Consider the following 24080-nt stretch of genomic DNA (forward strand, 5'->3'; position numbering starts at 1 on the left):
CTGACCTTCCAAACCAGCAGCACACTCAGGGCTGGCATGAGAACAAACCAAGCTCACCGGGCTTGGAGAAATACTTGTTTCTGTTCAAAGAGATCTACTTTCTGCCCAAAATTACTCACTCCAAACCACTCTCAGCCCACTCCCTCTGCTCCTCCCCTTCTCTCACTTCCTGAGTTACTCGGAACAAGTTGCACTGGAGACACACTTTTCCAGCCCATTTTCAAGGGCAGTTTTTCCCTGCTCACCTTCCATTCTGCCTTTGCAAACACCTGTGTTATCTTCCCAAAGCACACCTTGATGGGTTGTTTGTTTGCTTTTTGAAATTCTCACTGCATAAATTTCCCCCCCGGTTAGTTTGTCCATTGTACACTGAACACAAGTTAATGGCAGAGTGCTAAGCTTCAAGCCCGACCCGCTGTCAAAAGATGCAGTTGATGTGAAATTCTCCTTTCATCACACATGAAGCTGCAAAGTAAGAGATGACATCCTGGAGGGTAAGGACCAGCAAGGGCCATGTATCTACAGAGAGAAAGCATTTCACAGGACTCAAATGAAAGATGGTGTGAAAGCTGGCCACTACAAGGGCTCCTTCCTTTTTCAGTGTGTGAGGGTGCTGCGTTTACAACCCTGTAGCCCCATCCCCTACAAGAAGCCTTTCATACCCACCTCTAGAACAGCAGACAAGTTCTGCATGACATGAGCTGTACATCACCAACTCCAGGAGACACCAGTTCTCCCTCCCTGTGTTACAGGGTGACCAATCAATCTTGTGAACTGAACCCATTTTCCACGCTTTTCACAAGATAAGGCTGCTAAGTAGCTCATTGAGTTCAGGTCAAAAGGAGAATCTATTTGGTTACAGAGCAGAGAGGGCCACTTACCTGTTTTCCTTCATCTGCATTTTAAAAACAAGCTAGAAACAAGCACGCCCACTTCCTTGCATGCTTTGCCCTCCAAAGGGCAGATTTGATCTCTGACTCCTTCTAACCTGGACAGAGGGAGAAAGCCAGCCATGTCCCATCTTGCTCCCATCATTTAAGCTCATTAGGTCCAGGTGATGCCATGCTGAATATACTGCAGGTAGCTCCCTTCTCAGGACATCAGGTGACACGTTCACACCTTCACAAGCTCTTTCCCACTTCCACTTCTCCTATAAACACATGAAGCCATTTCCATCCCTGAGGCATATTGTTTCTGGAGCATTTGCTAGGATCTGAGATATCTATGGCCATGCACACAAATCATCTGCTCCAAACTGAAGCCTGATGCTTCTGCAGTGTGCCCTGTATCATCACCTGAAGCAGGGGAACATGCTTCCCTGCCAGACTGGTACAATTCGAAAGTGAAAACAAAGATCCACAGTGCTGGGCAAGAGCATGTTGCGCACTTATATGCAACAGAGAAGAATAAGTAATCTTTTCTTGTACCCAGCCTTTAGTCGAGTGCCAGCAGGGCAGGAGTGCATCACAAGGGTGCGGGTGGCTTTGGGTGCTGGTGCTGAGCGCGGGTCGGGAGCGTGTGCGGCGGAGCGAGTGCGGTGGTGGCGGAGAAGAGGCTGCCTACGGCCACACCACCCTGAAAACGCCCGATCTCGTCTGATCTCGGAAGCTAAGCAGGGTCGGGCTCGGTTAGTACTTGGATGGGAGACCGCCTGGGAATCCCGGGTGCTGTAGGCTTTTGCCAGCCGACAGGGGACCCGGCGAGCAACATCAGCTCCTTTTTGTACGCGGGGTCTTGCGTCTTTGGGGGCCCATGCGAGCAATTCCAAATCCCTTTTTCTTGCTGGGATGTTGAGCAGATAGGATCCCGTGCGGGCAACGCTGGCCCCCGTTTTCTTGCTTGTACGTTTAAGCCATAGAGGCCCCTGCGAGCAATTCCAGCCCCCTTGTCCTTGCTGGGATGTTGAGGCCATAGGGGCCCTGTGGGCAATTTCAGACCCCTTTTTGTCGGTGGGGTGCTGCGGAGGGGCACGTCCGTGGGAGTCCCCGTTGTTGCGGGACATGAGACAAGGAGCGTGGCGTCGGTTGTGCCGGGGGGGTTTCTCCGGGTGCCGCGGGCAGGGCCGTGCGGGGCTGTGTGCTTGGGGGTGCTGGCGAGGTTGGGCGTCACAAGGGTGCGGGTGGCTTTGGGTGCTGGGGCTGAGCGCGGGCCGGGAGCGTGTGCGGCGGAGCGAGTGCGGTGGTGGCGGAGAAGAGGCTGCCTACGGCCACACCACCCTGAAAACGCCCGATCTCGTCTGATCTCGGAAGCTAAGCAGGGTCGGGCTCGGTTAGTACTTGGATGGGAGACCGCCTGGGAGTCCCGGGTGCTGTAGGCTTTTGCCGGCCGATAGGGGACTCGGCGAGCCACGGCGGCCCCCTTTTTTCTTGCTGGGGTGTTGCAGAGGGGCAGGTCCGCGAGGGGCGCCCGTGCCGTGTTGCTGCGGGGCTCACAAGGCCGAAGTAGTAATCCCACCACTTGGAGGGAAATAATACAGACAAGACAGAAAGAATGTCGCTGGGGAGCAGCAGCATTAGTGGCACTTTGAAAGAAACACAGAGGATCAGTAAAAATGCTAGAAATAGCGAAAATGAAGACTGCAAAATGTGGAATAGGTTTGAAAAATCATCCAGTTGTAAAGAAGAAGGTTCAAAAGGGAACACTGAAATCAGGGATGGAACCAGGAGATTATTGGAAAATAGATTTTTCAGAAATCAATGGATATTGATCTGGATGTTGGTGAGAGCCAATTCTGGTGGGGTGTTGCATAGGGGCAAGTCTTTGGGGTGCTCCCATGCGGCTGTTGTAGGGGGATGGTAGAGATCATGGTGTACTTGGATGGGAATTCTTCCTTCGTTATGTGGCTTCTTGCTCTTTGATTGGCCTTTGTCTTTGTTTTGTGCTGATGATGGATGGGTGGGATTTAATTTTTGATGGGTTTTTTTCTCTGCTGTTCAGTCTTTTAAGTACTTTTGGCCTTTTTTCACCTAAGCTTTAAATATTTTGTTTAGTTTTAAAATAAATTTCTCTTGTTGTATATTCTCTGATCATGATGCTTATTTATCCTGTCCACACTTTACCTAGAGTCGTTAGCTGTACCCACATTTCTGGACTTGTCTCCGTGGTTGGAGCACTGGCTCGATGGTCGCAGTATCTGATGCTGTTACCTGTTTTCAGGGGTGCCATCCTGCTTCTGCAGTTCCTGCAGCAATGCCTGTGCTGTGCCAGCAGCCTGTGCTGTGGGAACTGCCTTCAGGGCAGCAGGCACTAGGCAAAGAGCCCATGGGTGTCTGCAAGGGGCCGTGCCATGCTCTGGAATGCCCACTGCAGGATCCCGTCCCAGGTGCCCTGCAGGACAGCCCCAAGGTCATTCTCCAAATCCATCCCAATCCCTGCCCCCTTGTCTGTCCTGGCTATCTCTACCTCGCCCCCTGCCTAACGTCATCCTGTAGGTCACACCAGAGACATAGTCCCCTCAATGGACTATGCCTGTTGCCGTCCATGAGTGCCATACCTCACCCAGGAGGGCGTCAAGCTCATCCCTGCTCAGCACAGGGTCACTGCCGAGGGAGCCATCCTCCGCCTGCAGGAGGAGACACGTCCTGTCAGCTTTCCTGCCTGCCCTCTGCCTGCAGCCCTTGGGTCAGGGCTGGTTGACTGGGTTCAGTCTGTCATCTGGTGCAGCCTCATATCATGCCCCACATCTCTAGCCCTTTACCCCCCTCACCTCCCTCCCCAGTACAGCTTCATAGAATGGTTTGGGTTAGAAAGGACTGTAAGATCATCTAGTTCCAATCCCCTGCCCTGGGCAGGGACACCTCACACTAAACCATGTCACCCAAGGCTCTGTCCAATCTGGCCTTGAACACCGCCAGGGATGGAGCATTCACAGCTTCCCTGGCAACCCATTCCAGTGCCTCACCACCCTCACACAGTAAAGAACTTCCTCTTTATATCCAATCTAAACTTCTCCTGTTTAAGTCTTAACCCATTACCCCTTGTCCTATCACTACAGTCCCTAATGGAGTGTCCCTCCCCAGCATCCCTATAGGCCCCCTTCAGGTACTGGAAGGCTGCTATGAGGTCTCCACTCAGCCTTCTCTTCTCCAGGCTGAACAGCCCAAACTTTCTTATCCTATCTTCATACGGGAGGTGCTCCAGTCCCCTGATCATCCTCGTGGCCCTCCTCTGGACTTGTTCCAACAGTTCCATGTCCTTCTTATGTTGAGGACACCAGAACTGCACACAATACTCCAAGCGGGGTGTCATGAGAGCAGAGTAGAGGGGCAGGATCACCTCCTTGGACCTGCTGGTCACGCTCCTTTTGATGCAGCCCAGGATACGGTCGGCTTTCTGGGCTGCGAGCGCACATTGAAGCCGGCTCATGTTCATTTTCTCATCGACCAACACCCCCAAGTCCTTCTCTGCAGAGCTGCTCTGAATCTCTTCTCTGCCCAACCTGTAGCTGTGCCTGGGATTGCTCTGACCCAGGCGTAGGACCTTGCACTTGGCATTCAAACCAAACTTCATAAGGCTGGCATTGGCCCACCTCACAGGACTTGAGCAGCGTGGCTAGAGCACTTGCCAGTGAAGACTGAGACAAACAAGTCATTGAGAACCTCAGCCTCCTCCAAATCAAGGATAGCCAGTTCTCCCGTTCACTAACTTGCCTCCAGCAACACTCGTCCAGTCCCTCACCCAGCCTGAGATAACATTCCTCAGCCTTTCCTTTGTACCCACCACTGCTGCCTCACCCAGGCTGTTTCTCTCCATGGGGCTGGTTGCTGGTGGTACCAACCTTTGCTGCTTGTAGTGGGTGGTTGCTGGCCACCGCGGTGCTCTCCAGCCTGCCTGTGTCTGGGGTGGTCACGCAGGATGGGCATAGCAGCAGCCTCCTACAACCATGAGGGGAGACAGAGACCATCAGAGTAGCCTCCCCCTTCCCAGCCATGTGGGGATTTAAGGCTAAGATGTGGGGGATGATGACAGGAGACTCACCTGGGGTCCCTGCTGGGTGCAGAGCAGTGTCGGGATGCAGGGATCTGAGTGAAGCAGCGGCTGCAGACACTGCCATCACCTCCGCTGCCCTGGGGTCCACATGCCTCCTCCCCCAGGGTGTCCGGGATTCTCTCCACAGCTGCATTCACCTCCTGCAGCCCGCTTGACTCAGCCGCAGTCGCCACACAGGAGCCACACTGCCATGTCCCACTGCACAGCCGGAGCCAGGCAGTGAGGGACAGCTGGGGGGGCACCGGGGTCCTGATGGCACCTTGGGGCTCACCTGGGGACGCGGGGCAGCGGGGGCACCAGGCAGGCGAGGTGGAAGGCCCTGGGGCAGCCATCGCAGCAGATGAGCTCACCACCATCACCGCATACCGCACACTCGTCCTCATTCTCCTGCCCCAGGGGAGCGGGCAGCAGGTCACCACCAGGCAGCAGGCTGCAGTGGTGCTGGCGCTCATGCTGGCGAGGGACCCCAGAGCCTGTCATCCTCATCACCCTTTCCCCTTGCATCACCCGCCCTGCACCAAATGCACCAACTCCAGTCAGGGTGGGAATTGCCTGTTTCTGGGGAGTTGTAGCCTTGTGAGGGCTGGCAGCTAAGCCCCAGGTTGCCTGTGCTCAGCCAAGCAAAGGGACATGCAAGGGACACTCCAATGGTCCCTGTTTCACCAGGTGCCTCTCAGGGATGCACAGGGGCTCACCTGGTGTGGCACAGGGTCCTGGCTGTGCACAGTGGGTGTCAGCAGCTGGTCCTGGGGGTGCACTCGGGGCTCCCCGCTCTGCAGACAAGACAAGCAAGAGGTCTGGGGGAGCTGCTGGGACAGCCTGGCATGGGGGACACCCCCAGGCCATGGTCATGCCGCCAGGCAGGGACAACCCCTGCCACAGCCTTGGGCAGCTGCAGAAGTGGGGGGTGAAAGCAGGTGGTGGGGGGTCTGTACACTTCGGGATGCCTTGGGCCGGGCAGGGGGCCTCAGGCTGCGGCTTCTGCTCCTGGCACCCGGCTCCTCACAGGTGGCTGCGGCATACAGCTCGTCCCCAGGTTTGCTGCCCGCCTTGGAGCTGCCTGCAAGAGAGGCCAACAGCAGCGCCCTCACTCCCACCCCTCCTCCTGGGGACAGCTTCTGGATTTGGGGGGCTAAACCGGACAGGAGGTTAGCTGATCCTACCTGGTTCCAGTGTGTGCTTGATGAGGATGCCCTCAATGGCCCCTTGAGTGACAGGCACCTCACTGCTTGCCACAGCCACCGCTCTCTGCACAGAGGAGGCCGCTGCCTGGAGGGCTGCAGGCAGGGACTGGCTTAGCGGAGCAGGCATCAACTACAGGCAAACAGTGCCCAGGCAGACACTGTCCCATCGGGGTTAGGCACTCACCACTGCCACGAGGGGCATCCACACCCTCTGGCTTCTTCACAGTCCTCACCTTCACCAGGGGCCCTGCAGGGTTGTGAGGGTGGGCATCAGGGAACACTGCACCTCAGGGATCCCCCCAGCACATCTCCATCCCACTGTGTGTATCCATACCAGGGCTGGCAGTGTGCCGTGGGGAGGGCTGCACGGCTCGGGCTCCATCCCGCTCCTCAGGGGCTCTCCTCTTGCCTTGGGGTCTGTGCGGTGCTATGGGGCTGGGGGAAAGACGCCTGCCACGGTGCTGCCGCCCCAGCTCCACCTCTGTGAAGGGGACAGGCACAGCCGGGCCTGGGTGTCACCCCTGCCTGCCAGCAGAGCCAGGGGGGAGCCAGGGGATGGCCTCCTGCTACCTCTGGGGAAGGCACCGCGGAGGGGCCGGAGCCGTGTGTACCGCTCCAGGTTGTAGTCCTTGAAGAGCACTTCCCAGAAGTCCCGGACGGCAGCAGCATCTTGGCCCAGCAGCCAGGTGAGCAGCGCATGGAAGGCACGGTGGGAACCCTCCCGCTCCGTCCGGCTCAGCGTCTCCTGCCGGTGCCATCACGGCCTGTCAGTGTTATCAGCCAGCCCCACAGTGTGGCCATCCTCTCCCACCCTGCAGCCTCACCTTGAAGATGTGCTCAGGGACAACATCGTGGTCAGCCAAGCCGTGCAGCAGTGGGAAGATGTCATCCACTGCCATGGCAATCTCAGTGCGGTGCAGCTTCAGCAGGCGCCGCAGGTCCCCTTCACCACCTGGCCCCGCCATGCTGCAGGGATGCTGCCGGGGATGAGCAGCCTGCCCTGACACTCCCCTTTAATATGCCCTGGCCACCAACAGTGGAAACCTTATCAGGCTCCCGCAGACCCACTCATTTCTGTACAAGGCCATGTAACCCGAGATTGTTCCTCTCGACACCAGCTCACCGTTGGCATGGTTGGGCTTGCTCCCATGGCACTGCCGCACCCCCAGCACTGGGATTTGGGGTCAGGTTGCCCCCGAGCTCAGGGCATTAAGAGTGGTGTTAGCATGAAGGACAGCCAACACTGCAATGACCACCCCTGGGTGGCCAGGGAGAGCGGGTCAGTGGGGTGCTGGCACAGGGGCTCCTGCCTTTCTTGTCCCTGTGGCTGGCCAGGCATTGCCCCAGAATTTCTGGACTTTCCGCAGGACCTGCTTCTCTCATCCAGAAACTCAGCCCTGGAGCACGTGGGAAGCAATGCCCTGACAGCAGGGGAAAATGGGAATATTTGCCCTGGCTACCTGCAAACCACCAATAGGAAAGCACTGACACCAAACAGTGTGATCAGGTACAATTAGGAATGCTGAACAAGCAAACAGCCTGCTTGAAGCGTGGCATCTCTGCCTTCCAGCCTGCCAGTGCCACAAACAAGGCCAGGGATTACCTGGGCAGGCACTGCTTGCAGCTCCTAAACACCCACTCCTGGAAATTGGGCAATAAAGTGATTTCACTGGATATACACAATTGTAAAAACCTTGGAACCAGTGCAAACTGGCTCCTTGGGCACACCGAGCATAGAAAAATCTGTGGGACTGGCTGCTCTGTTAGCACGTGCCAGGAAAGAGAAAGCTCCAAAGCTCCTATCCCAATTCCCAACTGTGGTATCCGCTGGCTCCAAAGCTGTGCCAGAAGGAAGAGGCTGCTGTTCAGAAACTCAGGAAGAATAACAAGACAACATCTTCTGTGAGAGCAGGAAATACCCTCATACACATCTGCTTAATAGATTAATGTGTTTATCCATGGAAACACCCACCCTGGAGCTCCTTTCAGCATTTGGGGTGACTTTTCCCACGGAGGCACTGGGAGAAATGGGATTGGGGTCAGCCAGGTGACCTTCAAGGTTCCCATGCCCCACACAGGAATTTCAGTGCCCAGCTCTGCCGTGGGGGGGATGGCTTTGCCACTGCCTGATGCACCTCTCAAAACACAGGTGTCAGGAGAAATGGGAGCTGAAGCTCCCTGCAGCCCAGCCACAGGCACTGAGCACAAGCCCATCAATGACACATTCTCACAAGTCTGCTTCACCCTTCCCAAGAAAACCATTTTCCTCAGTGTTCCACTTGCAGGGCCAAAATGTGTCACCATGACCCTGTGTTAAGCTGTCCGGTGCCTCTAGGACAAGATCCTGGTGCTCGCCACAGGGCAGCCAATGGTTGTCACCTCCCCAGGCCCACCCACCCGCAGTTAGGGCAGCTCCTTCCAGGTCAGGCACTGTCCAATGCAGCTGTGAGCCATGAGCCCACAACGCTGGGCTCAGACTTGTGTTAAATTCCAGCCTTTTGACTGTTTCTGTGCTCTGAATCACAGACAGATTGTTTTCCACATCCAGACTGCTCAGCAGTGTAGTGATTTGCATTTTGGGTTGTTATTTTTGTGTTCCTTCCCCTTTCTGAAATGCTACACAGGAGGTAGAGCAGCAGCTGCCAGGTGCCACATTAAGAGGCATGTACATCCTGTATTCAGGTGGGTATTTCTGTATGTCCTTGCTTAGAGCAGACCTTGGCAGCTGGAAGGTACTTGTAAGGGCCATGAAAAGTCAGCTTTTACTTGCAGAGGGGTGTAAAGCCCTCCCTAGGGCTGGCATGAGCCCTGCCTGGCTGCGAGGGCCCAAGGTTGGGGCACAGAGGAGCCTGGCCATGGTTTCAGCTTTTCTGCTGCTCCCCTTGCAGAATCGGAGGAAAAGGTTCAAGCTAGGTCAGCTCAATCTGAGCTGAAATCTGCGAAGGCTGAAGGTATTTCTCCACACCCACCTAAATCAGCAACTCAGTGCCCAGCAAAAACAAATGTAGCCCTGCAATGCACACAGATTCTCTCCTCCTATGAAAAGCTGTTGAAGCAAACGGGCCCTTTCCAGCATGTCTGTCTTTCCCATTTCCTTTCCAGGTCAAGGTCTCACAGTGCAAACTTTTGGTCTGTTGGACACCAGTTGCCTGGTGCTCATCTCATACAACAGGTCCCTGAACCAGACAGGAGAGAACAGGCAGAACTGGGGAACCCTCCCCTGGGATCACACCAGGAAGGCAGGTCCCCTCGCAATCCTTGTCTCAGATACCGATCTCTCCATGCCTCAAGCACACTGAGTGAAATGCTGCCACCATGCTCTGAGGTTTCATCCCTTTGCCCTTACCTTTGGCTGCTCCAGGCTCCAGCACTGTTGGTACAAAAGGGCTCTAGGTAGGGCTCAAATCCTAGACTCCCATTTCCAGCAGCTCCCCTCTTGCTGCCCCATGCAGTCCGGCTGAGAGTGGGTCCAGCTGCAGCTCCTGCAAGAGCCTGGGAGGGAGAGCTGGAGTAGAGGTGGTTTATTTTAGCTTCAGTTTCCTCTTTTCTCCCCCTTTAGAAAGAAGAAACAAAAGCCCAGAGGTATGTTATATTAATTTATTTGGGACACACCAAAAAAGGAAAGTCAACGTACAAAAGTACAGAATCCTGGGACAAGATTTACTGTCCTGATTAAAAAGGCACCATGGTCCCAAAGAAGAAGTAATCAGAATACATCATTTAGAAATTTCCCTCCCCTGTTGCAGCAGAAACAGAGCCAGGCTTTGGCTCTATCCACAGTCAAACCCAGTTTAAAATAAAAACAATTTAAATGCAATGAACACTGCTCAGCCTGTACAGGATCTCATGGAAAGAATCACAGCCTAGAGGATGGTTGGACTTCTTTAAAACAGCAAAGGTGACACATCACTAATAACTGAGGAAGACTGCAGACTTTTGACGTTTTCAGCTCAACTTTCTGTCACATGTCAGTTCAGCTGAAACTAGCAGGCTGAGCTTGGGGCTTCTGGATGAAATGTAATTCCCTGTGGCAAACAGGAAGTCAGATTCGACAACCTTAAATTCCCTGAATCCCTGAAAAATCATAAAACACTACACAGCTGTGTTCCATATTTGAGTCAACCCTGGTGGATTTGCTTTACACACAAGCATTTATACTGTCAGCTATACTTGTAATACAAAGGGGGGTTTACAGCAGTTACGTTAAAAAACATCTACTTCGGCGAGGTCCGAGCTTGGCTATATTCCCTGCTGAAACAGAGCTGCTGGTGTAAAAGCCCAGTGAGAGGCTCAAGTCCAGCACCTCAGGGCTGGAAGGCAAATAGTTCAAATGTGACATAAGCTGCACGGGGAAGTCAGTGAAGCACGTCAGAGAGAGGAGGAGAGGGAGGGCTGCAAACACTCAAGCAGCAGAGGCTGAAGGGTGCTGCAAAACGTGGGTGCGTGCTATTAAACCTGTAACGACACACTACGGGTGATGCAGAATACACTGAGTTCACTACATATTTTGGAGCAACTTACCGTGAAGAACTTCTCAGACATACGGAATAAAGATCCCGGCAATGACTAATGAGCAAGGTCACTGGGAAGCCGATGCATGGCTCAGAGCCGGACGGATCCGTCCTTGGGCGGAGGGATGGATCAGAGGTACTCCGGAGCCAGCCTGAGCAGCGAGGCCAGGGCTGCTGCCGCCTCTTGTGCTTGCTCGCTCTGCTGTGTCCCAACCGGACCAGCAACTGATTTGTGTTTCATTCCTCCTTTGGCATAGGACTTCAAAGCAGTCCAAGAACTGATTCATCAAAAGTAAAGGAACTGTCAAAATTATTTGTACATGCATTTATTGTTAAAGGGAGCAAAAGCCAAAGAATGAAACAGCACGGGTTAATGTCAATAAAATGATGTGCAGGACGGAGAGGAAAAGAAATGGGGAAAAGCTGAGATACTGGAGTGGGGAAACCAGCATTCACACTGAAAGGTAAATTTGAAAACCAGGCAAGTTTGCACTCTTCTTACCAGAGAACTTCTGTGGGCAAACAGAGACTTGGGGTTTTCAGATCTCAGTGTACCCTGGCAAGGCTTGGGAATCTCACCAGAGAGATCTCCAGCACTTGGTTTCACTGAAAGTTCAAGTCTCTCATCTTTAAAAACCAGTACAGCAACTCTAACTAAAAACAGCAGATACCCTCGTACTGGGGGCATCCGAGATCACAGACACGTCACTGCTCAGGGTGTAGGTGGACAAGAGGGTTATACTTTGTTCAAACAAACTCTGGGTGGAAAACTACCATTTCCCCCTGCTGGTCTGCACAGACCTCAGGGGTGGAAAAGCAAGCCCAGGCTCAGGTGCCTTTTGCTGTAAATACCACAGCTACCCACACCTGGGAAAGGCTTTTTCTTTCCTATACTCTATGAGGCAGGATAACAATTTATAAAATTCTATTCATCTTCAAACTAAATAAAGCAATTTGCATCCTTCTCCCTATATTTAGCCCCCCATTCCCCCCCAAGATAAAGCATTACCACTTCATTTAGGATTCACACCTTAGATCCTAGATTAGGGACTCCATGTTATAACTCATCCAATTATGGTAAGGTTTATCCTGATCAAGGAAACGTCATTAAAATAGAATCTAGAATAAAACATTCAGAATCACCAATGCTTTTACAGCCAAAGCACTCAAATGTCTCCTGATCTCTCTTCTCCTCCCCTCCTCAAGCAAGAGAGCAATCCCTTCGCAAAACTGCAGGGTTCCTCTCCGGGACTAGGTGATACAAGCTGAAAATCACCTTCCTTCTGCTGAAAGGGGCCAAGCACCTTTCACTTCCACTGAAACCAGAACGCGTTAGGGCTTTTCAGCACGCACACTTCCTGTTAGCAACAAGTCCAAGTTATTTCCCTGCAGTAAATCCGAGTCCTGTTTCATACTGTTAGGTCACCACTGGCCCAGAAATGGTGAGAGACTTCCAAAAACCCACTGGTGTAGACAGGACCTTGGAAGAAGAGGCTTATATGCTACGTAACCTTAGATCATCTGCTACGTTTGAGCCTTCGCATCATAAGCTGCTGGCTACTTATCCTTCCAAATTCACGTGTTTTAGTCCTTGTTGCTGTTGCTGTCATCCCAGTGCTTTTCCCTGGAAGCAGGATGTTCCTGAGCTCTAGCTTGGGGATCTACAACAATCACTTCCAATTGATGGTGGGATTTCAAACTTGCCTAACGTGTGCATTGCCACTTCATACTCCAGCAGCTCTGCCTGACGACTGTGGCATGCACTAGCAGTTTTTGACCTTCTCCACAGTCTCGTAGAAACCAGGCCTAACCCTCCTGATGCTCATTCTTATATGCTGGCACTCCAGTGGCATGGCAGTGTTTTCAGGAGTTGTGGTGCACAAGCGCTTCCTTCTACCCCGCAGCGAAAAAGCTGGGGCCCCACCGTTCTCCTCCTCAGCCGGGTAGGATTCATCCACACTTGTGCCTTCATCTGATTGCTCATCACTTTTGTATTTCATTTCCTTTGCTTTGTTTCCTTCCTTCTCCTCCCTGGCGAGTTTTCTGAAGTGCTCCAGACACTGTATCTTTTGTCTTCTGTCCATCATCTTCAATTCTTGCTTGTCTGTGAAATCTTCATAGTACATTTTTCTCTCACTTCTTTGATCTTCAAGGAATTTCCACTCGATACTAGTCATTTTTATCCCACTGCACTCCTCCAGTTTATTTCTTGTCTGCGCGTCTGTGCAAAACACGTCAAAGAGCTTCTCCGAACTCTCGTTGAATCTGTCTGCTCTCTCAGTAAAAGCCTGGTTCTGTCTCTGCTTCCTGGTCTGATACAATCGAGTAAACTCCTCGTACATTTTGAGGATAAGTTTCTTTATGTTTTGCGTCGCGATGGTGTGCAAGTTGCAAACCAACCAGTGCTCCTGCAGGTGCTCTGCAAGCAACTGGGCTGCATCCTCTTTGGACCGCTGGGCCTGGCCAGCTCTTTTGGGCTGCAGTAAATACAGCATGTTCTGAACCACATCCTTCTTGGTTGGCAGTATTCCCTGGGTGAAACCTGAAGACTCTACATATTCAACAGTCCCCAGAGTCTTCCGTGCTCTCACCTCGGTATCCAGTGATTCCATCACTGCTCGTTTATATTGTAGTTATGACACAATCTGGAAGAAGAGGGGAGGGGAAAAGAAAAGGAGCATGTCAAATGAAGTTTTTTTTTCCTTCCCTGCTATTAATATAAATAAACAGATGAGAAACCACTCAGACCAATAAGATCTGTGAGTTTATGGTATACTCAGTTGCTGTTGGATGGCTGCTGTTAGCCCAGCCCATCTAAACATTTGCACATTGAGACTCTCTCTCCTCTGTGCCTTCTTAAAGCCTAATACAGTGTGTTTGTTTATGTTAATTAGTTTTTAATGGGGTTTTGGACTCTGTATTGTCAATTACAGTCAATCAAGACGGCTTAGGGCACCGGACTTCAGCGCCGGCATGCAAAGACGGGCAAGTCTGAACACCGGCCGCACTTCTCCGCGGCTTCCCCTGCGCCGGTATGAGGCTGCCTAAAGCAGTCAACAGGCGAGCTCGCTTCCCCGCGTCCCCTCGCTGGGAGCGGCCTCTAAACAGCGGCTCGCCCTCCCGGTGCCCTCCCTGCCCTCGACTGAGACACCGCCCGCAGCCCAGAGACCGCGGCTGAGGATTACTCATCGACGCCCGCCGCGGCCCTGCCTAGGCCCGGCCTGCCCCGCAGCATGACTGGCACTTTTCCCGGCCGCGCAACCGGCGAGGGGACCCGGGGCCAGCGGCACCACAGCCCGCGGTTCTTCGGCCGCACCTCGGCCCCCTCCGCAGGCTGCCGCCGCCACCGCCGAGGGGGCCCGGGGAGGCACGAGGCCCAAGCCCGCCGAGGACACCGGGACCGCCGCAAGCCCGCCCGCCGCCTCGGCCCCCTTCAGCCAGCAGCTCAGGAAAGCGGGAGCGCGCCCGGGACCACCATGGGGGAGCAGGGCCGTGGCCGCTCCCCACCCCGCGGCCCCCCGCAGCGCTGAGTCACGGCGCGGTGCCGGAGAGCCCCGGGCGCTGCACGCCCGATCCGCCTGAGGCCTCCTACGGACCGCGGGCCCCGGGCGGGGGTCGGCGGAGCCTGGCGCGCCCTGCCCCCGGCCCGGCCCAGCCCCTCCCCTCCCCGGGGCTCACCGCCATCTTGGAGGGGGGTCTGCGGAGCCTGCGCAGGAAGGAGCGGGGGGAACAGGCCGAGGGAGCCGCCGCCATCTTGGAGAGGGGCAGCGCCTCGGAGCCTCCCGCCCGCCCGCGCCCGGAACATCCGCCCCCGCCTCCCGCGGCGCGAGGGTGCGCGCCGGAAGCGCACCCGCGATTGGCCTGGCGGGTGGGAAAGAGCTTGCAGGAGGCCAATAGGAGCCCCGCGCGCCCGGAGTCCCCCTGCCACTGGGCGGGCTCAGTGCCGGCCGCGAGGACAGCGGGAGCTGATTGGCCCAGCTCGCAGGCAGCTGGGAGTGGATTGGCGGACGGCCGTCATGGCCGCAGGGAAGGGAGGAAAGAGGGAAGCTGATTCGTTAGCTCTGTGGCCATGAAGCGGGAAGGAGGGAGCTGATTGGTGGTGCCGCGGTGGTGGGCGGGCAGAGCAGCTGCGCTCTCCTGTGTGTGTGCCGTGGCGGCGGCGGCGGCGATGGGCGCCGGAACGGACCCGGCGGAGACTCGGTGCGAGGAGCCGGAGGGGTGAGACCCTGTGTTCGTCCCTCCTGCCCGTCCCCTGGCACCCTCTCACCTCTTGCCTGTCCATCCCACAGGAGGGTCTACCTGGACTACAACGCCACCACCCCCCCGGCCCCCGAGGTGGTCCAAGCCGTGCGGGATGCTATGAACCAGGCCTGGGGCAACCCCAGCAGCTCGTACCCCGCAGGTAGGGACCCGAGGTGCTGCCGTGTTGGTTGTCTGCTGCCCGGTGGCCAGGGGAGCTCATGGCAGAGCTGCCACGTCGCATCCTGCAGGGACGAAGGCGAAGGAGCATATTGGCAGTGCCCGGGAGAGCGTGGCGAGGATGGTGGGAGGCCGGCCAGAGGACATCGTCTTCACCTCGGGGGGCACGGAGGTGGGAGCAACCCCTATGCTTCCCCTGCCCGCCACCTCCTCGCAAGTGGTGATGAGGAGGGCGGGCTCAAAGGGTGTTGTGTTCCCTATAGGATTTCGTTTTCCTCTCTGTCTTCCTGCCTTCAGGCAAACAACATGGTGATCCACACCGCTTGCAGGCACTTCCACGACAGCCAGGCCACGCCGGGGGACAGCTGGGGGACACCACACATTGTCACATCGAACGTGGAGCATGACTCGGTCCGACTGCCACTGGAGCAGCTGGTGAAGGAGGGCTTGGCGGGTGAGAGGCAGAGGGGCAGGCTGGGGGCACCTGGCTGCAGATCTGGTCCCCCACAATGGGGGCTTTTCTCTGCTGGTGGAGAACAGGGACATGCTTGCTCCGTGATGTTCCTCCTTCTCGTCCCAAAGGGCACCCAGTTCCCACATGGTGTCCCCCTTTCCTTAAGCTGGGTGCATTACCCTTTTGGCATCCTGAGAACCACCATGCTTTCTGCCTGTGTACCAGCTGCCTGCACAGTTCTCCTGCCCCACCACTTAGTGGGGTGCAGGCAGCCCTAGCCATTGTCAGGCTTTCCAGCAAACCTCAGAGCTTTTTTCTTGGCTTGCAGAAGCCACTTTTGTGCCTGTGTCCCAAAGAAGCGGGCGGGCTGAGGTGGATGATGTCCTTGCTGCCATCCGGCCGACCACCTGCCTGGTTTCCGTCATGTTGGCTAATAACGAGACTGGGGTCATCATGGTGAGTCTGTAGGCAGCAAGTAGGATGGGGTAGGGAAATCCTCACAAGAAGGTGCTTGGTAAGGAGGAACACAGTCCTTGGGATGCAGACCCTTTTCCCTCCTACCAGCCTGTCATGGAGCTGAGCCAGCGTGTCCATGCCCTCAATCAGCGGAGAGTGGCGGAGGGGCTGCCCCGGATCCTGGTACACACAGATGCAGCACAGATGATTGGCAAGGGGCGCGTGGACGTGCAGGAGCTGGGGGTGGACTACCTCACCATTGTGGGACACAAGGTATGGCTCTGTTCACGTGCCCCAGCCACTCTTTGCTCTCTGACATCTCTGTTGGGTGCCAAGGAGACTTTGGCAGCCCCCCACAGCTTAGTACCTCACTGTCACCGTGGCTCTTTTCTCCCCACAGTTCTATGGCCCGCGGATTGGCGCGCTGTATGTGCGTGGCCCTGGCACCACCACCCCACTACACCCCATGCTCTTCGGAGGGGGACAGGAGAGGAGTTTCCGGCCAGGGTAAGGTGGCTGGGTGATGGCCTGGAGAGCTAGGCCATGCCAAACCATGCATAGCTACTTAGTCTGAGCTGAGCTGGCAGCTGTGTCACTTGCCAGCCCAGCACAGAGAGATGGGTCTGTGCATGGGAACTGTGGAATCCTGATGTGGGGGCCCTCCTAACCACCATAGAGAAGGGTCCAGGACTCCCTATCAGCAATGAGGGAAACAGCTGTGCCCTGAGGTTGGGTTTCTGTCCAGAGAAATAACTCACTGCTCCCTCTTTGCTTCCAGCACTGAAAACACCCCAATGATTGCCGGCCTTGGCAAGGTGAGTCAGTGATGTTCATGGGTGAGCAGTTCTCTGGGGGTGCTCTCTGGCATTTCCAGCATGGAGACGGCCACCTGTGCTCCCTGGTCACTATAAGTGACAAATCTGGGGTGCGGGAGGATGGGGCTTTCTGGTGCCAAACGAGGTGCTTTGGAGCACTTGCTGCAGGCTTTGCAGCCCTGACAGTGGGCAGTCACGAAGCTCACATGGTGCAAGGCACCAAGAGGCTGTTGAGGGATGGAGCGAGTCTGGCAGTTCCCAGGCTGGACTCGCATGCCAGGGGGCTGTGCACATATAGAGGTGTTAGGGGGTTGCTAATAGAAGCTGTCTGGGTTTTCTCTCCTTAGGCTGCAGAGTTGGTAAGCAAGAACTGGGAGACCTACGAGGCTCATATGCGGGATATTCGGGATTACCTGGAGGCCAAGCTGGAGGTAGGCAGACTTTGTTCCTGTTTGTCTCTCCCCTCCTGGGGTCTCAGCCTGCAGAGTGTGGGGCCTGGAGCCAGCATGGGTATGACCTTCATCAGGACAAAGCTGCTCACAAACCTAGAGTGGTTCACAACTCTTTGATTTCTCCAGGCCTCCTTTGGGAAGCAGAGGATCCACCTCAACAGCCACTTTGCAGGCTCCAAGCGACTTTGCAACACCTCTAACTTCTCCATCCTGGGCCCAGGCCTTCAAGGTAGCTCTTATCCCACCACTGCCCCATGATGGTGCCCATAGAGCCAAGCACCTGCCCTGCACAGCACCCTGTGTCTAGAGACCAGCGAGTGCTCAGCCAGGGCTTTGGCAGAGAGATGAAGCAGGCAGTGGCCCTCGGAGAGAGTCTGGGTGATAGGAGACTTGTGCTTGTGTGTGCTGCAGGGCGAAAGGTGCTGTCCTGCTGTAAGATGCTTCTCGCCAGTGTTGGGGCTGCCTGCCACTCTGAGAAGGGGGACAGGTAAGCAGCTGGCTTGGCCGGGCTGAGGGTGTCTTCCTAGAGGAGTGTGGGTGGGAGGGAGGGAAACAGAACAGGGAAAGGGACTTTGGTTTGCTGGGGGCATGGTCACCTGGAACAAAGAGGGTGCAAAGCTTTCCAGAGGTGCTGAAGGGCACTGAAGGAAGTTATTTCAGGAGGCACAGATGGAACACTTGACTGCTGCTTGGAAGGACTTTGCACCTCCTGGCTTTGGTGGTGCAGCTGAGCTTGGAAGTACTCTTAAGAAGCTGGTACTGCCAGAAAAGGCCCTCCCTTATGCCTGTGTGTGCCTGGCTCACCTGCTGAAACCCAAATTGGCTTCCTTTGTGGGTGTGTGGGCACAGCAGGCGACTGGACTGGTCTACAGTAATGCCCTCTAGACATGGCAGAACTCCTAACCCATGCAGGCATGGGAGAGGTCTTTCCTTGAAGGGGAAGAGCTAAATCCTCCATAGGGCAACCAGCCCAGTAGGAGCATATGCCTTTGGAAAGGGAGCAGGCCCCTGTGCAGGAGACAGATTTGCCTAGAGATGTGCTCCTTCTTAGGGCTTCATGAAGCTTTCTGGTGATGACGTGTGCTTCCTTTGCCTTCAGGTTAAACCTGATCTCCCCCATGTCTGTGTTTCAGGCCATCCTTGATTCTGCTCAGGTGTGGGATCTCCTACGATGTTGCACAGAACGCCTTGCGGCTAAGTGTGGGGCGGGACACCACCCGGGCCGACGTGGACCTGGTTGTGCAGGACCTCATACAGGCTGTGGCGCAGGTGGATCAGGACCAAGCCCAGTAAAGCTTGGGAATTGCTTGCTCTCTGGCCATCAGGCAGGTTCTTGGGATGCAGTTGTGTCTGATTGACTTCTGGCTGCCTGTATCAGTTTGGGCTCAGGGTTTAGCAGGATTAGTTTTGTACTTGGTCCCTAAGTTGAACTGACCCAGCCTGCAGCTTGTGACTGTGGATCAGACACAGGGGAGGTGGCAGGAGGAAGAAGTGGGATTATTCGTTTTGGCAGCCATGTGCTCTTATAGGGCTGCTTAGCTTGCACTCACAGGGGTCACAGCAAGGCTGGCACGGCTCTGCAGCATGTACAGCTTGAGCAGAGAGTGGAGGCAGCAGGGAGCTGTGCTGGGGCAGCTCAGCAAGAGCTTGGTTAGGACTGTCACACTGCATGGTGCCAGCATTTGGGGAGTTTCACTATCAAATGCTTCTCACTTGCCAGCACATAGCCAGCTGCCTGCATGCATGTTGGCACAATGGAGTCCCAAAGCTCAACTGCATCCAAGGCATTACAAGTGTGGAAGCCATAGGAGATGGAGCCTTTTGCCCTGGTTGCTTTCCACAAAGGAAGCTTTCCTGCTGTCTTATCCCTCAGGGGAGGAAAGGCCATCTGCCTCAGAGGGAAATGAGGAGTTTATAGAACAGCAAGATTCCAGGCTGGGAACTGCCAGGGCCCTCGCTGCCGAGAGGGTTTTTTGGCTGGGAAAGTGTTTGGCGTGGCTTTCCCAGCACTGCATTGTGTTACCTGTTCCCTTCCCTCCTGTCCTTCCTACAGGAGGCAGAACTCCTGTCACCAGCTCCATGTGATCCTGAAGGAGACATGTTGGGGCAGCTGTAACTGCCAGCACCATCTCTGAGGAAGTGTGTGACCCAGGAGATTGCCCTCATCACTGACAGAGGACATAAGTGTCCTCCACATTGCACAGATTAGGAGTGCTGCTGATGGGCTGATGCTGGCGAATCTGGTCTCCCTGGATATTTACGGGAATAAAAGTGTTTGCTGTTGCTGTGGCTTTTTACAAAGTAAAATGTATTTTCCATGGGGGAAGCTGGACTGGTTGGGGTCATCAGAGTGGTACCTTTCCCCTCAGAAAATGCACATGTCCCAGAATAGAGGCACAGTTTGCTTCAACAGACAGGTTCCTGCTTGTCCTGGAGCCCACAGACACAGGCTTTTCAACACTGGTCTTCACTAGCCATACATTAGCACAGCCAGGAATACTATTTGCAACCATGAAACCCTGGGGCTTTTTCTAAATCTAATTTCTAACTGCCCCTGTTACCACTACTATTCACACCTCAATCTCAAATGCCTTCTCTTCTTCTCTTTCAATTTTTTCCCTGCATAATTGTCAAAACCTCTTTTAGAAAAAGTGGTTCCATAGCAGAGCAATATTCTTTCTTCAGATGTGGATCTTTGATCTACCATAGACCTTAGAGCTCTTGGGGACCTTTCTTTCACAGCCATGGCACAACTGGAGATCCAGTTTTTGGGGCTTTTCAACCCTACAGGAGATCTGGGCTTCCTGCATTGACTCAGATAGAAATTTAACCACAAAGCACAAAAAGCTTTACTGATTGATTCTTTATACACATAGGAAATGCAGGTTTTAACCACAGAAATATCAGCATCACTTTGAGCATTACAGCCAAAGCAGTAGTGTTACAGAGGAGACGAGTACTCTGGTTGACCATTTCAATGGCTTTACTATTCATTTTCCTACTACCACATTGCACAGGAATGAGTCACTAGTGAATCCCTCTGTCTCTGTATTGCCTTATCCAGGCAAGGTGAGGAGGAGCCTGCCCAAGGCTTGGCCGGCACCCCCTGCTCATGCACCTTGCGTGCTGGGGACAAAGAGTCTTTCCTCACATGCCAGAATGCCAGTGGTGGTATGTGCTAGAACAAATTCATCTGCCATGGAAGTCTGGAAACACCAACATTGCTACACCAGCTATGAATTTTAACAGTAGAGAGAGGACCTGGCCACTCTAGACAGAGACATGACCCTAGAACACTAAAGTTGAAATAACTAACTCCCATGTGGTCACATAGCCAGATTCAGAGCACAAAACCACAGCTCATTTAATGGAAGAATCCACAATCTCCTGATAATCTTGCCTTCCTAAATTCTTCCAGGACAGTTTGTAACACGCAAGGAAGAAGACACTAACCAGAATAACAGCTCCCCCGATAAGATCATAAGCACCTGGGAAGATCCGCAAGACGACAAGTTGCAGGACCATGGCAATGACTATCTCCAGGTGCTGTACGGTGCTGACCAAAGCAGGGTGGAACTTGCTCAGGGCATAGTAGACCCCTAGGAAGGCTGCTGTGGAGCACAGGCAGATGGCAAGGAGATAGCTCCATGTTTCTCCATCCAGTGGGACGATTGGCTCTTGAAGTAAGAACATGGTGGATGCTCCCCACACCGTTCCCGTCCAACTAAAGGTGAATAGTGCTGTCCACATGCTGATGTTATCTTTGATTGACCTATAGACTATCATAGAGAGAGCAGTGGTCAAGCCTGCCATAACAGTCATGGTATAGCCAAAAGCTTCCTTCCAGGTGCTTAGCAAAGAGTTTTCCTCCTTAACAATATTGGGTATCATGACCAGACAAACGCCAAACACGCTGCCAAATACAGTAACAAGGTCTATGTATGCCATTCCTTCATCTATGAGTAAAAAAGCTAAAATGGCACTGAACACTGTAGTGGTAGCCCTCCACATAATGGTCCCATTGCTGGGGGGAACTATAGAGAAGGAGGTATAAGCACAGGTAATAGAGATAACATTGCAGACCCCATAGAAGAAGAGCCGGAGTCTGTAGCCTTTTGGGCCAAAGGGAGGCTCATGGTAGTAACGCACAACAGTAATGGACAGCACTTGTAAGACTGATCGGATGAAAATTAGCTCTAGGGATGGCACTTTGGAACGATCAGAAATTAATCTTGTAATTAGAGCCACGCATCCGTGAGCCACAGCAGACCCAAAAAGGACTACCCACGTTTTCCTCGACTGCAGTATATTTCCTTCAGGAAAATGCTGGGACTGCCCCATCTCATTGGGTTTTGGCAGTTGTGCTGGCTGAAGTTTGGTGTCTATTGTACCGAAAAAAGTCCTTTCTCTCTTTTTCTCATCATTCAACAGTCTTTTCTTAGGATTATCCTCCATAAATACTCCAGTATCTTCATTAACATCCTCATATCCCTCTTCTCCTGGCTGGGGATAATGAGAAGTATATTTCACTGTTACTGTGTTGGGATGAATTTTCACTCGCTTTTTGACTGGGTATTTTTGGGAAGACGAATCCATTTCCTTAGAGAAACTTCCTGGCCTTAAGAAAAGGAGATGCACTGTTATTTTTATGTAATGAATACCAAGGGATTCATTAGTATGCAAATGTCATTAGTGTTTACAAGCTGTTTTTATCAGCCAAGTCAGTACTAGTAGATTAGTCTTGGTTTTGCTTTTCCAAAGTCAACCATGGCACTTCACTTTAGTCATTACTTTAAATCACGTATATTCTCATTATGTATACTACATATAATGCATTCTAGTATATACTTATTCTAATGAGAAGGTTCCCTTGCAAAGCTTTCTGGACAGTATATACCCTGTAATTATGAATTATACTTATTGTTAATTGCTTGCTAATGTTACAAAGGCTATGGAAGAAATTTGGCAGCAGGAGATGATCGCCTTGTTCCTAAACTGACAGAAGGCACACAGGGAAATAGGGAGTATCCCTGAGCAAGTCAGCATAGCTACTGTATGAATAAATAACACAGTTTTGAACAGTGCTTCTTTGACAGTGTTAAAAGTTCCTTTCTCTTTTCACATCCTTTCATTTCCAGTGATAGATTTTGCAACAGATTTGTTCTTCAAATCTGATTTATTTTCTTAAAGGGGGAAAATTTAGAAGTGCTAATCCAAACTGCCAGCCCGACCTTCCTGTGTGTTCTGGTTTAAACCCTGCCAGCAACTCAGCGTGACACAGCTATTCACTCACTTCCCCTTGCCCCCCCAGGGGAGGATGTGGAGGAGAATCGAAAGAATGTAAACCCCACAGGTTGAGACAAGAACAGTCCAGTAACTAAAGTACAATATAAAACTACTATTAATGATACAGGAAATAACAAAGGGAGAGAATATAAAACCAAGGGGGGAGGGAACACAACCCAAAAGCACACCACAAGTGATGCACAATACAATTGCTCACCACCCACTGACCGATACCCAGCCTGACCTAAGCAGTGATCTGTCCCTTCCAGATAACATCCCCCCCCCCCATCGTTTATATACTGGGCATGAGGTCCTGTGGTATGGAATACCCCTTTGGCTAGTTTGGGTCAGGTGTCCTGTCTGCTCCCTTCCAGTTTCTTGTGCCCCTCCTCACTGGCAGAGCATGAGACTGAAAAAGTCCTTGATCAGGGCAAGTGCTACTTAGCAACAACTAAAACACTGGTGTGTTATCATCACTGTTCTCAGGCTAAAGCCAAAACACAGCACTGCACCAGCTACTAGAAGAAAATTAACTCTATCCCAGCCAGAACCAGGACCGTGTGGCAAACATTTAAAAAACACAGCCACAAAATCTGTCTCTTATTGGAGGTCCATTTAATTCTACACAAGCAGTGCCTGTCGTTTGTGCACACCACCTTGGCACAGGCAGCAACACGCATGCTGCTGTAGCAACAGCCTCTCAAAACAAGCAAGGGAGCAATGCCATCACTTCACCAGCACAAACACCACTTAAGTCTTTGCTGTCGCAGGCACAGGCAGCCTGCCCACACAGAGCAGACCTGCAGCCTTAATTCCCTCCAGCAATTCACTGAGCATGCCATCACTGTCCCAACGCCCTGTGTGACAGCAGCAGGTCAGTTTAATTCAGGCACAGGGATGTCATTGAGATCACTTTGGTTTCCCAGCACCCTCCACCATCTGCACAAAGAGCCCTTCCAAACGAAGTGCCAGCAGGAGAAATGCAACCTTCCCTGCCTTCTATTTGCCCCAGCAAATAAATACACAAAGACCTTACCTGTGACTGAGAAATTTAATCCCAAGCCAGGAGGGGAAAACACCTCTTAGTCATCTACATCTTTGTCTGGGTGTCTAAACAGAAACAACAGACGCTCTCAGATATCAAATAGGAAAGGTTACAATCATCTCAACACAAAAGTAATACCTAAAGGAGGCATGAAACATTCTGCTTGTTTTTCGAAGTTGCAAATTTGAGAAGCACTAGCATGCCTTTGAAGCCATGCTTCTTGGGAACTGGCAACCCTGGTGCATCATTATGGAAAACACCCCACCACAAAACCCCAAGAACTTTAGATGGAGGAAAAGCAATCAGTGTTGCCTTGCCAAAACCATTCCACAGCCATCTCTCAGTTATTGATGGAACTAATCCGAAGAACAAGTGATGGTTTTGTAAGTGTAAGGTTCCTACAGCTTAACAACAAGCAAATGCACCATCCCATGCCTGCCCCACTGGCACTGTGGAGCAGAGGACCCCC

General features: G+C 53.1%; 4 protein-coding genes across 5 annotated transcripts; 1 reads left to right on the top strand and 3 right to left on the bottom strand.

The window, feature by feature from the left end:
- Positions 1–2377: 2377 nt before the first annotated feature.
- On the bottom strand, positions 2378–7138 carry AIRE (autoimmune regulator; the record flags this gene model as incomplete). Its single annotated transcript, XM_080623204.1, has 11 exons — positions 2378–3327; positions 4778–4874; positions 4978–5187; positions 5261–5376; positions 5685–5762; positions 5925–6049; positions 6153–6266; positions 6361–6420; positions 6508–6654; positions 6744–6918; positions 6998–7138. 11 exons carry the CDS (start codon positions 7136–7138, stop codon positions 3247–3249), a joined length of 1344 nt encoding a protein of 447 aa, XP_080479330.1. The 3' UTR covers positions 2378–3246.
- A 2624-nt stretch (positions 7139–9762) lies between these two features.
- On the bottom strand, positions 9763–14613 carry LOC308223893 (uncharacterized protein). The gene is made up of 2 exons (XM_080623396.1): positions 14363–14613; positions 9763–13329 (listed from the first exon to the last, which is right to left on the bottom strand). The coding sequence occupies exon 2, from the start codon at positions 13294–13296 to the stop codon at positions 12448–12450; it is 849 nt and encodes a 282-aa protein (XP_080479522.1). The 5' UTR covers positions 13297–13329; positions 14363–14613; the 3' UTR covers positions 9763–12447.
- Positions 14614–14822: 209 nt separating this feature from the next.
- SCLY (selenocysteine lyase) lies at positions 14823–19075 on the top strand. 2 transcript variants are annotated; one of them, XM_080623442.1, is made up of 12 exons: positions 14823–14884; positions 14974–15086; positions 15175–15275; positions 15401–15557; positions 15886–16013; positions 16122–16286; positions 16414–16520; positions 16792–16828; positions 17176–17259; positions 17407–17509; positions 17692–17767; positions 18414–19075. In XM_080623442.1, exons 1-12 carry the CDS (start codon positions 14853–14855, stop codon positions 18571–18573), a joined length of 1263 nt encoding a protein of 420 aa, XP_080479568.1. In that variant the 5' UTR covers positions 14823–14852; the 3' UTR covers positions 18574–19075. The 2 variants fall into 2 exon arrangements, with proteins under 2 accessions (XP_080479568.1, XP_080479569.1); XM_080623443.1 differs by having other exon boundaries at positions 16164–16286.
- A 1565-nt stretch (positions 19076–20640) lies between these two features.
- On the bottom strand, positions 20641–21879 carry SLC35G2 (solute carrier family 35 member G2; the record flags this gene model as incomplete). Its single annotated transcript, XM_080623486.1, has 1 exon — positions 20641–21879. Exon 1 carries the CDS (start codon positions 21874–21876, stop codon positions 20641–20643), a length of 1236 nt encoding a protein of 411 aa, XP_080479612.1. The 5' UTR covers positions 21877–21879.
- Between the last annotated feature and the right edge of the window lie 2201 nt (positions 21880–24080).

The sequence above is a fragment of the Psittacula echo genome (genome assembly GCF_963264785.1).
Source record: "Psittacula echo genome assembly, chromosome: 7".
NCBI classification, from domain to species: domain Eukaryota; kingdom Metazoa; phylum Chordata; class Aves; order Psittaciformes; family Psittacidae; genus Psittacula; species Psittacula echo.